This window comes from Nematostella vectensis, chromosome 9 (assembly GCF_932526225.1).
Source record: "Nematostella vectensis chromosome 9, jaNemVect1.1, whole genome shotgun sequence".
Taxonomy (NCBI): Eukaryota; Metazoa; Cnidaria; class Anthozoa; order Actiniaria; family Edwardsiidae; genus Nematostella; species Nematostella vectensis.
Window position 1 is genome coordinate 1,353,422 of NC_064042.1, and position 18,136 is coordinate 1,371,557.

Sequence of the window (18,136 nt, forward strand, 5' to 3'; positions counted from 1 at the left end):
CAATGAGCTTGCGATGAAATGCGGGGCTGGACACAAACAAGTGCATTATCTTTTATGCAATACAGGCTTTTACAATTTCTTAATGGCTGAATTAAACGTTTCTTGGCGCTGCCCTGGAGCGTTACGAGTTATATTGTAAGGAAATGGCCTCATAATCCTGCTGTTTTACATTTCCATTCCTCCATTTTCTCATTTAATTGGTCACGTTCACATTTCTATTTGATATCCTTTTTTTAAATTAAAATTCTTTAAAAAGAATGTACTTAAATACAAGGTTCCTCCATTTGAAATCTAACGTGTAGGTAACGAAAATCAATCTATTTACCGCGAAACAAATATCTCAAGTATATTAAGGCTTGGATCCTAAGCTAAAACAGTTGAACTTTTGAAAGTTGCCTTAAAGTGAGTTAACATTGCCTTAAATGAACCATTTTTGGTCAAAACATCAAACTCGGTAATGTAAGCTGATTGGTAATATTTTATTTTGAGTCATGACGTCATCCAGCCGATCACCTGACTTTTACAGATCAATATTTCAAAAAATTCTCCGCTGGTGGATACGCTATGAAAAAGAAAACATCGCATGTTTTTATGTTCCTTTGAAACACGTCTGCACACTGATGTCTTAACCGGCAAGAAAAGTTTAGCCTTTCGGTCACAAATCAACATTTTAATTCGCAACAGGTCACGTGACCTAACAAAATATTTAATATCTTGTTAACGGCAGAGAAAATTCCGGATGCTAAAACGCTATCATATGACACACATAAAGTCAAAACTTATTTAGTAAACACCTTTGTCCAACCTGTTTTCCCCACCGGCGGAAAGTCAAAAAACTATTTTGTCACGTGATCTATTATGTGACGTCATCATCAGCAAGAAAACATTACGAAAATGTTAAGGCCGTCGACTTTAATCATCTTGCCAAAAAGAATGAATTTAAGGCGATGTTAACAATGTTTAAGGCAAAAAGTTATATTCGCTGCTAAGAACAAACTACCCAGGCCTTAAAATATACTTGAGATGGTTACCTCCCGGCCAGATATCAAGGGAGGCTTTCATGCGTGAGCTACCTGTGGCGTCTAGATTTCCTTCATGTTGACAAACTGTGTGTGTCTGTACGGACCCAGCCTGCGCTCCTTGACTTTCTTGATGACGCAATATCCGGCAACGACTGCAAACACCACAAGAAGCAAAACAACGACTGTGATGCCCACGATACTTCCTGCCCGGAGCTTGTGTGATTGGCCAAGTTTGCCCTCTGTTGGTTGGCCTGTGAAAGATGATTTTTGGGGTGTTGTTGGTCTTTCGGTGGTATATGCATTTTCGGACGTTGTTGGCCTATTTGTGGAAGATGTGTCTTTTGGACTTCCTGTGGACGACATATCTGTTGTTGTACCTCCTGTGGTAGAGATACTTAGAGATGTTGGACTTCCTGTCGTCGATATATTTAGGAGTGTTGGGCTCCCTGTGGTCGAAATAACTAGAGGTGTTGGGCTCTCTGTGGTTGAGATGTTTGGAGATGTTGTTGGACTTCCTGTGGTAGAGATACTTAGAGATGTTGGGCTTTCTGTAGTTGAGATGTTCGGAAATGTTGTTGGACTTCCTGTGGTAGAGATATTGAGAGTTATTTGGCTTTCTGTGGTGGAACCATTTGTAGATACTGTTGGGCTTTTTGTGGTTGAGATATTTAGAGATGCTGTTGGGCTTTCCGTTGTCGAGATATTCGGAGATGCTATCGGACTTCCTGTTGTGAAGACTTCTGGAGATGTTATTGGACTTCCTGTGGTGGAACCATTTGTAAATACTGTTGGGCTTTCTGTGGTTGAGATATTTAGAGATGCTGATGGGCTTTCTGTTGTCGAGATATTCGGAGATGCTATCGGACTTCCTGTTGTGAAGACTTCTGGAGATGTTGTTGGACTTCCTGTGGTAGAGATATTTAGAGGTATTGGGCTTCCTGTGGTCGAGATATTTAGAGTTGTTGTTGGGCTACCTGTGGCAGGGAAATTCGGAAATGCCATCATGATCAATGGGCTCTTGTCATCACTATCGTCGCAAACACCATCATCACAATCATAATAATCAAATGATAATCCTCAACACCACCGCAATCAGATCATCAATCGCTATCATGCTATCTTCACAATCATCATCATAACCACCAACGCCAATCATCACCTTCACCACCATCATGATCATCGATAACTATCATGCAATCATAATTATCATCGTCATAATCATAACCACCAACAAAATATCACCATCAAACTATCATCATCACCCTCCACCGCCCATCATGAGCATCATATATCATCATCACCATAACCTCTACCATCATCATCATTATCATCACCATCATCATCACCATCATCATCACCACCATCATCACCACCATCATCATCACCATCACCACCATAACATCTACCATCATCATCATTATCATCACCATCATCATCACCATCATCATCACCATCATCATCACCACCATCATCACCACCATTATCATCACTATCACCACCATAACATCTACCATCATCATCATTATTATCACCATCATCATCACCATAATCATCACTACCATCATCACCACCACCATCATCATCACCACCATAACCTCTACCATCACCATCATCATTATCACCATCGTCATAATCATCACTATGCTATGTTGATAAATCGACCATGATATTTTTTTTCTTCTCTTTTTAACGGCAGAAACCGATCAGATAGTGTTGGTAGATGTACTTTCGAAATTCGGTGATGCCCCCCTGACAATGGCCAACAAACCTCCATGATGGTCGATTTACCAACAAGGCATACCCCCCTGAAAACCGGGGGGGGCCTCAAATTTTGTCCAAAGGTAGTCATGGCTTTATAAAACTATGGTGCCAAGTTTAATTGAATTTGAACACTCTCATATGAGAATATTGATGATGTTGTATAAGACACTAGGGGAAGTGTATTCCTGAACTAGACTTGATTTTTTTTTTGTAAAAAAGCAAAGTTTCGAAAAAAGAACCCTTGATTTTTGGTTGAAGATGTGAAGCTATAGCAACCAAGTTTGAGGGCGGTTATAACTTGCAAAGATCTCTGTGTGCTGTGGAGCGCAATTGTTGCGTTGTGCATGCGCAGGAGATAGCATTTCGCTATTCACGTCGAATTATCAACACACAAAGAAAGTGATTTTTTTTACAAGAAAAACTAGTTCTTTATGGGCGAATTTAAGGACAAGAATAAAGAATGAACAACACTATCAGATACCGTTCAAATTAGATCAGTATCGCCTTAAGTTTTTCAGATGATTTTCGTGGATCACATGCTAAATGTTGATAAATCGACTTGACGCTTTAACCAATAAAGATAATAAAGTTACAAAGAGATGTGTATCAGTACGAGGTCTTTAAATGTTATTTCCCAACCGGATACCTAACGTCAATTTAGAACATTTTGGGTTTCAAAAACTAACACATTACTAGTTGAAAATTAAAATCTTTTGTAACTATTCAATATCCGTTTTACGACGAATACGTGACCGAATTCTTTGACAACTATAAATGGGCAGTTAAAAGATAACAGATGACTAGTGAGGGCCTGAAGGTGACTAGTGAGGGCCTGAAGGTGACTAGTGAGGGCCTGAAGGTGACTAGTGAGGGCCTGAAGGTGACTAGTGAGGGCCTGAAGGTGACTAGTGAGGGCCTGAAGGTGACTAGTGAGGGCCTGAAGGTGACTAGTGAGGGCCTGAAGGTGACTAGTGAGGGCCTGAAGGTGACTAGTGAGGGCCTGAAGGTGACTAGTGAGGGCCTGAAGGTGACTAGTGAGGGCCTGAAGGTGACTAGTGAGGGCCTGAAGGTGACTAGTGAGGGCCTGAAGGTGACTAGTGAGGGCCTGAAGGTGACTAGTGAGGGCCTGAAGGTGACTAGTGAGGGCCTGAAGGTGACTAGTGAGGGCCTGAAGGTGACTAGTGAGGGCCTGAAGGTGACTAGTGAGGGCCTGAAGGTGACTAGTGAGGGCCTGAAGGTGACTAGTGAGGGCCTGAAGGTGACTAGTGAGGGCCTGAAGGTGACTAGTGAGGGCCTGAAGGTGAACTAGTGAGGGCCTGAAGGTGACTAGTGAGGGCCTGAAGGTGACTAGTGAGGGCCTGAAGGTGACTAGTGAGGGCCTGAAGGTGACTAGTGAGGGCCTGAAGGTGACTAGTGAGGGCCTGAAGGTGACTAGTGAGGGCCTGAAGGTGAACTAGTGAGGGCCTGAAGGTGACTAGTGAGGGCCTGAAGGTGAACTAGTGAGGGCCTGAAGGTGAACTAGTGAGGGCCTGAAGGTGACTAGTGAGGGCCTGAAGGTGACTAGTGAGGGCCTGAAGGTGACTAGTGAGGGCCTGAAGGTGACTAGTGAGGGCCTGAAGGTGAACTAGTGAGGGCCTGAAGGTGAACTAGTGAGGGCCTGAAGGTGACTAGTGAGGGCCTGAAGGTGAACTAGTGAGGGCCTGAAGGTGACTAGTGAGGGCCTTAAGGTGACTAGTGAGGGCCTGAAGGTGACTAGTGAGGGCCTGAAGGTGACTAGTGAGGGCCTGAAGGTGAACTAGTGAGGGCCTGAAGGTGAACTAGTGAGGGCCTGAAGGTGACTAGTGAGGGCCTGAAGGTGACTAGTGAGGGCCTGAAGGTGACTAGTGAGGGCCTGAAGGTGACTAGTGAGGGCCTGAAGGTGAACTAGTGAGGGCCTGAAGGTGACTAGTGAGGGCCTGAAGGTGACTAGTGAGGGCCTGAAGGTGACTAGTGAGGGCCTGAAGGTGACTAGTGAGGGCCTGAAGGTGACTAGTGAGGGCCTGAAGGTGACTAGTGAGGGCCTGAAGGTGACTAGTGAGGGCCTGAAGGTGACTAGTGAGGGCCTGAAGGTGACTAGTGAGGGCCTGAAGGTGACTAGTGAGGGCCTGAAGGTGACTAGTGAGGGCCTGAAGGTGACTAGTGAGGGCCTTAAGGTGACTAGTGAGGGCCTTAAGGTGACTAGTGAGGGCCTGAAGGTGACTAGTGAGGGCCTGAAGGTGACTAGTGAGGGCCTGAAGGTGACTAGTGAGAGCATGAAGGTGACTAGTGAGGGCCTGAAGGTGAACTAGTGAGGGCCTGAAGGTGAACTAGTGAGGGCCTGAAGGTGAACTAGTGAGGGCCTGAAGGTGACTAGTGAGGGCCTGAAGGTGACTAGTGAGGGCCTGAAGGTGACTAGTGAGGGCCTGAAGGTGACTAGTGAGGGCCTTAAGGTGACTAGTGAGGGCCTGAAGGTGACTAGTGAGGGCCTGAAGGTGAACTAGTGAGGGCCTGAAGGTGAACTAGTGAGGGCCTGAAGGTGAACTAGTGAGGGCCTGAAGGTGACTAGTGAGAGCATGAAGGTGACTAGTGAGGGCCTGAAGGTGAACTAGTGAGAGCATGAAGGTGACTAGTGAGGGCCTGAAGGTGAACTAGTGAGGGCCTGAAGGTGACTAGTGAGGGCCTGAAGGTGACTAGTGAGGGCCTGAAGGTGACTAGTGAGGGCCTGAAGGTGACTAGTGAGGGCCTGAAGGTGACTAGTGAGGGCCTGAAGGTGACTAGTGAGGGCCTGAAGGTGACTAGTGAGGGCCTGAAGGTGACTAGTGAGGGCCTGAAGGTGACTAGTGAGGGCCTGAAGGTGACTAGTGAGGGCCTGAAGGTGACTAGTGAGGGCATGAAGGTGACTAGTGAGGGCCTGAAGGTGACTAGTGAGGGCCTGAAGGTGACTAGTGAGAGCATGAAGGTGAACTAGTGAGGGCCTGAAGGTGACTAGTGAGGGCCTGAAGGTGACTAGTGAGGGCCTGAAGGTGACTAGTGAGGGCCTGAAGGTGACTAGTGAGGGCATGAAGGTGAACTAGTGAGGGCCTGAAGGTGACTAGTGAGGGCCTGAAGGTGACTAGTGAGGGCCTGAAGGTGACTAGTGAGGGCCTGAAGGTGACTAGTGAGGGCCTGAAGGTGAACTAGTGAGGGCCTGAAGGTGAACTAGTGAGGGCCTGAAGGTGAACTAGTGAGGGCCTGAAGGTGACTAGTGAGGGCCTGAAGGTGACTAGTGAGGGCCTGAAGGTGACTAGTGAGGGCCTGAAGGTGACTAGTGAGGGCCTGAAGGTGAACTAGTGAGGGCCTGAAGGTGAACTAGTGAGGGCCTGAAGGTGAACTAGTGAGGGCCTGAAGGTGACTAGTGAGAGCATGAAGGTGAACTAGTGAGGGCCTGAAGGTGACTAGTGAGGGCCTGAAGGTGACTAGTGAGGGCCTGAAGGTGACTAGTGAGAGCATGAAGGTGACTAGTGAGAGCATGAAGGTCTGGGAGCAGGACGGTTCATAACACATAACTTTAAATAACTTAATTGCCAATAGCGAGCTAATCCGGCAATTGGCGGTCAGCGGAGGCTGGCGCGTGAGAACGATAACGGACGTCAACATGTACAAAAACAATGATAATACAATAAAAATACTCGCGATGCGCAAAACTTAACGTGACATGCAATAGCAAACAAACGAAAAACACGATGAAAGCCCATCATCGGATTAGCTCACTAGTTAAGGCCGCTACAAAGCTGGCTGCAGATGGCAGACAGGGAAAAACTGCCTGCGGTAGAGCATTCCAGACGGGAATAGTGCGCGAGTAGAAGGAGAACTAGAAATAATTAATTTTAGCTGGGAGGAGTGAAAATTGGTATAACAGGCACTGGCTCTTGTGAAGTAGGCAACAGGCTTAGGTGAAACATCAGGCGGAAAAACAATTTTGACGAGGCCGGAGTTTATCTTATAAAAAAAGTGCGAGGTCGCTAACTATTCTTCGATGTTGGAGTGACTGCCAGCCTAACACATTAATCACTTGGGTAACGCTACTTGTTATTTGGTAATCCCCTGTTGTAAAGCGTGCGGCTCTACGCTGCACAGATTCTAACGTGTTAATATCCCTCTTGGTATGTGGAGACCACGCCATCGAACGTACTCGAAGATTGGGCGGACGAGGGACATGTAGGCTTGCTCCTTGATTCGGACGGAACACGATGAAAGGTTCCTCTGTAGCACTCCTAGGACTCGATTCCCCTTCTTTTTAACTTCCTTAGCTTGCATGCCCCAACAAAGGCTCGATGTGATGTAGACGCCGAGGTATTTTTGGGACGTGACGCTCTCGAGGAACGGAACCACATTAGGAGTACACCCCTACTGATGGATGACGCTTCAGAGTGATTGACATGGTGTAGCACTTTTTTGGCGCAAAAGCCATTTGCCATTTCTCCGCCCAGAGTTCCAGGAGGTGTAGGTCTTCTTGGAGAATGTCCTGGTCGCCAGGTGAGTTGATTGGGCGGTACAGTACACTGTCGTCGGCAAACAGCCTTACATGAGACTTCAGGCCGGTTGGCATGTCGTTGATGGAGAGCAAGAATAATGTTACGAGGGTTTTTGTGGTTCCTTTTTGGTGTTAGGGGGTGTCGGGGATCGTACACGCTGAGCAAGGGTTGGCCGTCTTCTTTGTTCTTTATTGCACCGCTTGAGTGTTTACAAATGGTAGAGCTACCACTGGCTAGCGGGAGGTTGGCTGTAAGAAGGCAAGTACTTTCGGAAGGTAGTGAAGGAACATCTCTTTCCTGGAAAGTTGACGAAGCCAACTTTAGAGATTCCTTTTTAACCAACCTAGAGCACTGCCGTGTAGTGTCCTCGCAACAGTTACAGCACAATCCTAAAGCTAGTTACTATGCTGCTCAATTTAAACTAATCTCATTAGTAAGCTGGTCAAACTGGTTTCAAGGATGATGTAAGAATAGAAGTTCGGATATTGACTTTGGGAAGAAAATCAACTATGAAATAATAAATGACTAAGAATAAATTCCTTCGATAGAAATAGCAAGAGCAGGATAAAGGGAAGAGTTTGACTATTTAGTAATATGCAAAATTAACAATGTAACAGCGGTGAAATTAAGGATAAAGGTAATCGTTAAACTGTTATGCTAAACAGTAACTACGCATGCTTAGTCAAACAATGAAGAGATCCATGTAAAGCAAATAAGTGAAATGTCGAATGGAAGTGAAAGTAAATCTAACTGACGTGTTGGAAACGACTTTTGCATAGATTAACAATTCCTTCATAACAATAAGACTGGGCCTAAGACAGTGCCTTGAGGGACTCCGGATGTCACTGGAGACCATTCTGAACAAGACCCGTTCACAACGACGCGTTGCCTTCTATCCGTAAGGAAGCAATGAAGCCAAGTGAGTAGTTTCCCCCTGATCCCGTAATATTGAGCTTTAAGGAGGAGACGCTGATGGGGAACAGTATCAAACGCCTTGGCAAAATCCAAAAACACAACATCAACTTGACCATGGGCGTTTAAGACGGAGGCCCAGTCGTGGATCACTGAAGTAAGTTGAGTCTCACATGAAATACCTTGCTGAAATCCGTGTTGGAGATGCGTTATTATTTGATTCGCGCAAAGATGGTTTGTAACATGCTTGCAGACTACGTGTTCCATGACTTTAGAGATCAAAGATGTTAGAGATACTGGGCGATAGTTCCTCGGGTCTGCTCTGTGGCCTTTCTTGAAGATGGCTGTAACGTTGGCATCCTTCCAGGCGGGAGGTAGAGAACCCGAGTCGTTAGACTCATACATATCATCGTGTCCAAAAGTGCCTTAGTACTCTTTTCTGGTGATCTTAAAGTTATCACCCTCTTGTAATCCCGGGAGGCCGGAGGTGTTTGTCCCGCGCTACACACTTTTCAAAATTCGTTGAACCCGTGTTCCTTTCTGTTGTTTGTTTGTTTGTTTTTAATTATTTTACAAAACAGGCGATAACGGAAAACACGAAAAATATTTCAAAATATAGAAAGCAGTGTGTCTTTTGGAAGTTTCTTTGAGGATGTGACTGCTAATTTAGAGCGGATGGCCTATTCAATATTTCGGATTCGAATAGAATCTTTTGTCTTTTAACGGTTGAGGTTTTCCGTCGGACCTCCGAACACCTATATTAGTCATACTTGCGGGAAAGACATTCGTTACGAACCATGACCTGCACTGTAACAGTGACAAAAAGTTTGTTTGTCTGCTCTCTGTACGACGTGTGCGATTTCCAATATGTGGCTCTACTAAAACCAAGTTTCAGATACGCTTTGATAACCATAAAAGTAGAATAGTTACCCACAAGATAAGATCAGTGGCTGAAAGGCAGGCCGATGACCTGGTGTACAGGCACTTCAACTCGGGTGGACATAGGGTACTAGCGGACTTGACACACCCTGTATACGCGCCAGATTGATCAATCTACATTGTCCCGACGGTGGCAGCTTTATAGTTAACACAGTTTTGTTGCGGCTTTTAGAATATATCCGTGCTAGGAGTTCAAAAATCGTAGAAAAAATGTCGGGAAAGATTCTTCCTTCAGATAAATGTATCTATTGTGTTACTTAGGCGTTGGAATAATTCTATGTATTTGGGTGTGTAGTCTGAGAATAATGTTTTGACCAACATTATAGCTCTTTTAAATCCTTTGCTCCTGCTGTGCCGCGATAAGAATCACAGAATATTTTCTTAAATGTAATGGAAAACTACCCTCAAAGAATTGCCGAAAGATCTTTATTTAAACTTTTAATACCCTAGATGCTTTAATTAGATTAGAAGAAAGCATTATTTTCACACTAGCTACGACCTATGACATGATCGACCTCTCCTGCTTTAGCAAATGCAACGAGGTGTTGATGTTGGCTGGTAACGCTGGGTAATAGACGTAATTTGACTTTTCAGTTAAATTATATTTTTGTATAAACAAGCAACTTGCAGTGAACAAGAATATCTGTTCTTTTGCGGGTTTGTATTGGTTCGTACACTTTGTGTAACCAATAATCATTAATCGAATGTTTATCCTTGGTCTAAAGTCTTGTGGTCAGCATATAAATGCTTATTGTATCGATTTCTTATTTCAGGAAGATTTAGTATCGTTACCACATGAAGGTCTCACTACTTTATTCTCTAACAATCAAGTCGAATGATCAACTGTCGAAGTCAAATTATCAACGGTCAAGTCGAATTATCAACAGTTAAGTCGAATTATTAACAAGTCGATTTATCAACATCGAAGTCATCAACATCGAGGTCGATATATCAACATTAGTATAGTCATCATCATAATCATCATTGCCATCATCATCACCATCAACATCATCATTATCATATTATCATCACCATAACCTCTACCATCACCATCATCATCATCGTCGTCGTCGTCGTCATCATCTCCATCATCATTATCACCATCATCATCACCATAAACATCATCATCACCATCACCATATTTCATAAGTGTAAATAACATCAGCGATCAATAGCAACAATACCAATTTATACTATCTTTCTTCATTTTTGGGTAAGCCGTATGAGTATGTCATAAAGAATGAAACAATCTGCTAGTAAAAAATCTGTGGGCATAATTTGCAACATCGTCTCAATTATTAATGGCACGCCTTCTTAATAATTTCTCCAACCGTTTCGCCATTCACAAATACCATACTTATTATGCGCTAATAAAAGCGTTATTAGCGCTAGTTATAACGTTTTTACGAAGCGCGAATACTATGTTAAGTATTTACTGGTATCTATGTCCATTACCTGAAGTAAATGTTGGGTTAACGCTGAAGCATTGACCAAGTAGTACACCTAAGCACACAAATACCACAATTTTCGCCCTGAAAAGATACGGAAAATGTAAAATCCTGTTGAAAGCTGTTCGCAAATATGATGCGGACAAATGTAGACTTTATTACTTTCTCAGGGAGACTACTTGTAAGCTTAACACAAAATAAACGTCATCTTATCTGTTATATTCTCTGTTATTCTCTACTTACATTTCTTAGTGCCCTATGCTACAGCTACAAAGAAGACGAAAGACGTTCTAAAGTCGTTTCATACGTCATTTCACAAGATACCGGTCCACAGGTTTTAAAGCGTCTATTTTTAGCTATGAGTTGCTTGTGTGACATTAAGAGTGTGTCTATCAGACTGTGAATGAATTACCTAGTTACATATATAAAATATACATAATTCTTCCTGATTCAATTTACTGTAAGGAAAACAGAAAATAAAATAGTTAATTGCAAGTGTCCCACAAAACAAAAAGGCCTATAGCATCCTTAAATAATTATTTTAAATGTTTTTTTAGCTATTCAAATCGTATTGAGATACTCTAGCTTTCATTGAGCATTTCTATTACAGCAGGCAAAAGGTCGGCTATTGAAGGTAGGTAAAAGTCTGGAACTTTCTCTTGATCATCTGGCTTTGATGATCTCTTTGCCTTGTCTACATCTTCAAGGGTCGTGCACCCAGACAAAACAAGCAAGGCTTTAGTTCCACACCTGTGACCGTACAACACATCTGTGTCAAGTCTGTTGAGCAAATAGAATTATGGAATTGACTTATTCTCACCATGCATAAAAGATGTCACAATGTAAGGGGGACGGATAAAATCATAATCAAGCTGTCCTCTCCTACAAAATTGGAAAAGGGCTTTTAATGCACAGATTTAAAAAATGATACCCCTACTAAAGATTTTTTTTCAGGTCCAAAATACAAATATTCAAAACATTATTAAAAGAAAGCTAAATACACACTTACCTGTCTCCTACCATTAGTGTTCTCGATGGATCAATGTTGTACCTGATAGAAAACAAATTGAAAATAGAGTTGCTGATAAGCTTTCATCAAAAATCATATTTATTATTTCCTTATACTTTATACATTTAACTTTCTTAAAGTTAATACTTTCAATTTTTTATTTGCAAAATGTCACTATGCTTACATAATGCTTAGATGTAGAGTTATTATAGAGTATAGAATAGTCACAGGTAGCCCAGGCAATGATTTTGAAGCTTGTTCATAGCTTGGAATCGGCCGTTCATAGTAGAGGTAAAACAAGTGGATTGAGGTAAAACAAGTGGATTGAGGTAAAACAAGTGGATTGAGGTAAAACAAGTGGATTGAGGTAAAACAAGTGGATTGAGGTAAAACAAGTGGATTGAGGTAAAACAAGTGGATTGAGGTAAAACAAGTGGATTGAGGTAAAACGAGTGGATTGAGGTAAAACAAGTGGATTGGGGTAAAACAAGTGGATTGAGGTAAAACAAGTGGATTGAGGTAAAACAAGTGGATTGAGGTAAAACAAGTGGATTGAGGTAAAACAAGTGGATTGAGGTAAAACAAGTGGATTGAGGTAAAACAAGTGGATTGAGGTAAAACGAGTGGATTGAGGTAAAACAAGTGGATTGAGGTAAAACAAGTGGATTGAGGTAAAACAAGTGGTTTGAGGTAAAACAAGTGGATTGATGTCGCGATTTTTTGTGAAATATGCTAGAAGCACTTATAATCAATGTGAAGCACATTTAGTGACACACACTTACTTATGCACAATACAGTCAAAGCTGGTTCTTGCTGGCTTGCCTGCTACTATTGGCTGCTTCCTGGTTGCTGTTGCCAGAAATGACACCATGCAGCCAGTGCCGGGCATTGTTATACCATTAGATGTTGGTAGTCGGTCGTCCATGTTTGTAGCTATGAAGTTACACCCTCTATTCACTATGTATGTAGAAGCTTTGATGTACTTTTTGACACTGATAAATTGGTCAAAGCCACAGGCAACTGTACCAACCTAGAAACCAAAACACTTCAGTCACCAAAAGAAAAGGAAGTCTAGGAGAGGGGGGGGGGGGGTGGTTGGGGAGGTTGATGCAACCAGTAAAAATGCCATAAATGCGAGTCAAGTTAGTGAAGTAAAATAAATTTTAACCCTGATGGATAGCAGTTTTGGGTCAATAACAACATTAGATTTTGAAACAGAACCTTTCATCTTCAAGAACATAAGTACCTCTGGGTCTAAATCAACTTCTAAATCATCATACTGTACGTCAGTTCCTTCATCTATACAGTCAGGCTGCAATACAAGGGGAGTACATCACAAAAGCCTACAGATAATGCAACATTTTAACAAGAGCATGAGAACGACATGTTTATTGAATCATGATTTGTACATACCCCATATCCAATGTTTGGGATTCCTAGTTGTGTCAGCTCCTCAGAAAGGCCTTTCCCTCCGATCATATACACTTTCTTGTTGCACTTCATGATGTTCTTGATGTAGTAGGCCGTTGAATACGCAGAGGTGTATATCTCTGTGTGACTTGCTTGTATGCCATATTTGGAGAATTTCTCAAGGAACTGCTCCCTTGTTTTTGTGTTGTTGTTAGTTACAAAGAAAACTTTCTTCCCCTGAGATAGAATTTGAAGGTATATCAGGACCCACACTACTAAAAACCACCAATAATTTCATGCTTAAAACAAACAATAATTTTATACTAAAAAATACCAAAGATAGAAAATTGACAAGGCTAAAAAATTTAACTTAAAAACCTGACTTAAAACTTTCCAAAGAACAAATTACAATGATAGACCTGCACATCATTGTCAAAATTAGTTACTCGTTTACAGAAAGCAGGGGTGGATCTAGCTTATCGCTCAAGGTTTGGCTCAGTGACAAAGGGGAGAGGGATATTCTTTTGTCACATATGGCTTTCTGGCAGCCCAAAGGGAGGGGGGGTTTAAACCCCCTAAACCCTCCCCCTAGATCTGCTTCTGAAAAGGTCAAATTTTTTAGACATAGTAATATGCTGGACTACAAGAATACCCATGATGGTTTTTCAGCCCTCTTAAAACTCCCAGGTTATGTTTCTAAAAAAACAAAAGAAAAAAGTCGGACTCCAAAAATACGTTGGACCCCTCCACCCCCCCCCCCCCCCCCTTCCCCCAGGTAGCCCAGGCAATGGTTGGTTGTTCGTAGCTCGGAATTCGGCTGTTTTGAGGGGGGTAAAGTGTTTTTTGTGTGTGAAATGTTGACAATAAAATTGCCTTAAAACTTAGAACATGCCTTAATTTTATTGACAACATTTCACAAAAAACGCTTTACTCATCCCCTCTCAGAACAGCCAAATTCCGAGCTACGAACAAGCAACCATTGCCTGGGCTACCTGTGTTCCTTCCCAGCGCGGCCAAGCGTAACTAATCGTCCAACGGGGTCGGTCAAGGATGCTAGTGGCTACTTTCTCTTTTTAAAATATGGCTAGCGGCAAGGGAAAATAGTTTAGCTCGGATGTTTTGCCACATATCGAATGTAAGTGTACCCTGGCATAGGTCTGCGAGATAAAAATATTTTGTTTGTTGTTTTTTTCCTCTCGAATTTCGGCAGTATTTAAGTGCTACCGAAAATGGTGCCAGCAACCTTGTTTCTTTCCTTAGTAGGGGGAGAGAAGTCATAAATGCTGTTAAGAAAACCCCCCTAAATCGTGTATTACACGTGGATTTGACAACAACAAGGCATCTTCTAAGTTTCAAGGCAATTTTATTGACATAATTTCACAAAAAAAAACGCTTTACTTGTCCCCTCTCAGAACAACCGAATTCCGAGCTATCAATCAATCAATCAATATATTTTATTTGGTACCCTTATACATGATTATATATCAGGTGTTTTTCCAAATAGTTAAGATAAAAAGGAGGTTGTCATTATCCGTGGTGTGCATTTATTCTTTTAGGCATTCAAATCTTTTTCTTGTGCAGTCAAAAATATATTTTGCAGTTTCCCTGTTAATGATCTCGTTTCTTTGATCCATGGTAATAATAAAAAGGAAAGCTCTTTCAGATGTCATTGCATTTAAGTTGATATTAGTTTTGTCTTTGATAACACTATAGTATGCCTTTCTAATCGCGTTGTATGTAGGGCATTTTACAAGAAAGTGTTCTTCGTTTTCTATTCCATTTTTGCAAATCGTGCACCTCCTCTCATTTGGGGGCACATATGGTTTGGCATGTCTACCTGTTTCGATGGCCAAATTATGATTGCTTAGTCTTAATTTTGTGACGGCAATTCTGTGTTGTACATTATTAATTTGGGTAAGATATTTTTCAAGTTCGTAGACCACCTTGAAGGTCCTGAAAGTTCGCAATTTATTCTTTTGGCGTGGGTCTCTTCTACTATCATTGTGAATCTCACTTAGCCACACCTGTCGCTCGATATCTTCAAAGCGCATCTTTATTAAATTTATAGACGTGTTTGGGGCATCAAGCCATATATAGCCCAAGCCTGCTCGATCTAAAATGTTTTTCAGTTTGTGCACCCAAGTTACCTTGCTGTTATTTTCTAAAGAATCTAGGAAAGCCAACACAGCAAGTTTACTGTGGTCAGAATTTATCATTTTTTGCCAATATTTTATTGCTCTACATTTGGCTTTTAAACGCATTGGAAATCTACCGACCTCGGATCTACATGCATTAGAACTGCAGTACCTGTTGACGCCTAGCAGCCAACGTATAAACCTTGTGTGTACAGATTCTATGGGGTCTTTTTCTAGTTTGTCATTGCAGTTTGTTCCCCACACCTCGCTACTATATAATAGAATTGGGGTTACAAGGGTATCAAAGAGCCTAAGTGTTAGAGTTATTTTGTCTCTAAAGTGGTTTCCCATTTCTTTTCGAAGCTTATACAAAGCTTTTAGTCCGACCTTCTTTATTTCTTGCTTTGCTAGGCTGAAGTTCCCAAAGGTGCTAAAATGCACCCCAAGGTATTTATATAACTTGACAATGTCAACTTTACTGTTTCTGTATTTAAAGAGATAGTTGTTCATTGTTTTCCCAGAGTTATTAAATATCATTATCTTAGTTTTTTCTAGATTAACAGTGAGTTTTGCTTCATCACAAAATTCGCTTAGTTTGTCTAAATATTTTTGTAGCCCCGTGGCAGTCTTCGAGACGATTACCAAATCGTCGGCATAAAGTAAACAACTAATAGGTCGTGAATTGAGTTCGACATCGTTGCAATTTCTTACTGTATTTAGTTCCTCGGACAAGCTGCTGAGGTAAAAATTGAATAGTGTCGGGGAAATCATACATCCCTGTTTCACTCCGTTGTAACACCTAAAGGCTGACGTTAACAGATTTCTAATTTTGACTGAGGACTTATCATTTGTGTAAATTGATTTCAAAACTTCAAGAAATCGCCCTGTTACGCCTGAACGCTCTAGCTTATCAAAAAGTTTGTGTCTTGGTACTCTGTCGAAAGCTTTACTGAAATCAACATAACACGTAAATAGGAAGTTTTGTTTCTTTTTTGGCTTTGCTTTAACGTATTTGTCAATCAAAGATTTTAGGATGAAAATACTATCCACTGTTCCATGCTCTTTTCTGAAACCTCCCTGCTCAGGTTTGATTATTTTTCTTTCGACAAGGTAATTGTACAATCTGTTGTTCATTATGGATGTGAAAACTTTTCCTAGTGACGAGAGTAAGGTAATACCTCTAAAATTTTCCGGTTTACTAGGATCTCCTTTTTTCAGGATCGGTACTATCAGACCATAACTCCAGCTAGATGGGTATTCCCCACTATTCAAAATTTTATTAAACAAAATTTGTAATGGCTTTTTCAGAGTTTCTTCGCCGCACTTTAATACTTCGTTTAAAATATTATCAGCGCCGGGTGCTTTACCCGTTTTTAGACTTTTTATGGCGTTAGTTATTTCGAGTTCCGTGAATTCGTGATCCAATGGCCCTTGCCTATTGTTTATTCACGTTTTTTCTACTTCTTCCATTGTATTTTGTGATTCTATTGTCGCGTTTAATTGTTCGAAGTGCTGATGAAAAACAGCAGCTTCTTCGGGTCTAATTTGATGTGATTGTTTATGTGTATTGCTGTTGAAAATCCTATTTATTTGTTTCCAAGTGTTTTTAGAGTTTCTGAAATCGATACTGTTTACTATATTATTATAATGCGTATACTTTTTCCGCCTACAGAGTTTTTTAAAAGACTTCTTTTTTTCCCTCAAGACGGCTCCTAGCTCGCGTTGGTCAGGCTGCTTTGAAAGTAATTTGCCTAGTGAGCTACGAACAAGCAACCATTGCCTGCCCCCCCCCCCCCCCCCCCCCTCCTCTCGGATATACACTATAATTATTATGGCACTCAAAAAATTACTATATATAAAAAAGAAAACACTCCTACCAACTTTCGCAGCGACTGAAGAAGCTCGGGAACGCCAGGCACGATCCCAGCATGCACCCATAGAACACCTGCAAACAACAAGAAGATTACGATCAAACGTTCTTTTTCTCAGCAACTACGATTTTTATTACGTAACCTTCTGCTATTACGGAAAAGCCATCAGAGAATGTACCAAGTACAATGAGCAATCGTAAGTTACGGAGAAAGTGCATATATTTGACACTTACCATCGCAGTCGAAAATAAAATTATCGAACGATTCGACAAAAGATCGAAGATTATTCTGGTGCAGTCTAACCGCCATTTTTGTTTTGCCGCTGTACAATGCAGGCTCATTACACAGGGAGCCAACATTTCTCGGGCTTATGCATGCCCACAGAAACTACCGCAATTGTTGTTCCTGAGCGCCTTGACCAAGAATAAAATACGGATAAGATACTCCCCATAATAAGCGCCTCGTCTCGTGTCGCGCTCAACGACTTGACTTTTTAAAGTCATTAAAATGATGTAAGAACGTCAAAAAAGGAAGTAACAAAACTGGCCGTACAACTCACACAGCATTTTATTATATTATGGAATGCTTGTTCTGTTCAGCTTATTGGAGGATTTTGAGTCCTTGGACTTAAAAAGGCATAATTTAGCTAAAGATAAAACGATGTTTGAAATACGCACCTCCACCATATAAGTGCCTCGCCTAGGACATGAACAATTTCCGAGGCGTTAATTCGAGCAGTAACGGTAATACTGAGTCATCCGCTCAGTAATAGGGAGGCCAATAACCACGTTCCTAGCCATGTCTTTTAAAAATACTTACGCTACGCACAGCTTGCTGTGTAGTGAAAAATATTGAGGTCTATTTGGCCACCTCAGGAGGCTCCCTATGCTCAGAATATCGCGCAAATGTCCATAGATATCAATCAGCCCCGCCCATCCCTTCTTGTTCAACCGGTTCTCAATTGTATTGCTTTTGCTCTCGACTGGTTCTTACATCTGAACTAAAAAAGGCGGACTGTCGGAAAGGTTTAGTGTACATGTTGGACAATGAGATTATTTAGAACGGTTGGTATTCAACAACAATGGAAACACGCAATG

General features: G+C 41.8%; 2 protein-coding genes across 4 annotated transcripts; both read right to left on the minus strand.

The window, feature by feature from the left end:
- Positions 1 to 37: 37 nt before the first annotated feature.
- Positions 38 to 10,996, minus strand: LOC116616329 (flocculation protein FLO11-like). Of its 3 annotated transcripts, XM_048732232.1 has the most exons (4): positions 10,858 to 10,996; positions 10,622 to 10,698; positions 1,781 to 1,996; positions 38 to 1,567 (listed from the first exon to the last, which is right to left on the minus strand). In XM_048732232.1, coding segments are annotated over exons 1-4 (780 nt in total). In that variant the 5' UTR covers positions 10,860 to 10,996; the 3' UTR covers positions 38 to 1,082. The 3 variants fall into 3 exon arrangements, with proteins under 3 accessions (XP_048588189.1, XP_032234317.2, XP_032234316.2); XM_032378426.2 differs by having other exon boundaries at positions 38 to 1,927; XM_032378425.2 differs by having other exon boundaries at positions 38 to 1,996.
- LOC116616330 (glycerol-3-phosphate phosphatase-like) lies at positions 10,749 to 17,369 on the minus strand. The gene is made up of 7 exons (XM_032378428.2): positions 17,273 to 17,369; positions 17,046 to 17,113; positions 13,037 to 13,270; positions 12,870 to 12,935; positions 12,406 to 12,653; positions 11,624 to 11,665; positions 10,749 to 11,394 (listed from the first exon to the last, which is right to left on the minus strand). Exons 1-7 carry the CDS (start codon positions 17,346 to 17,348, stop codon positions 11,196 to 11,198), a joined length of 933 nt encoding a protein of 310 aa, XP_032234319.2. The 5' UTR covers positions 17,349 to 17,369; the 3' UTR covers positions 10,749 to 11,195.
- Between the last annotated feature and the right edge of the window lie 767 nt (positions 17,370 to 18,136).

Excerpts from the sequence above, each read along its gene's own strand:
- LOC116616329 (XM_032378425.2), bottom strand. Across the intron at positions 1,997-10,621 it reads TAACCCAACATTTACTTCAG|GTAGCCCAACAACAACTCTA; the intron begins GTAATGGACATA and ends TCCCTGCCACAG.
- LOC116616330 (XM_032378428.2), bottom strand. The coding sequence starts at position 17,348 with ATGGCGGTTAGACTGCACCAGAATAATCTTCGATCTTTTGTCGAATCG. Across the intron at positions 12,936-13,036 it reads TCCCAAACATTGGATATGGG|CCTGACTGTATAGATGAAGG; the intron begins GTATGTACAAAT and ends CTTGTATTGCAG. Across the intron at positions 11,395-11,623 it reads ACACTAATGGTAGGAGACAG|ACTTGACACAGATGTGTTGT; the intron begins GTAAGTGTGTAT and ends TTTGCTCAACAG.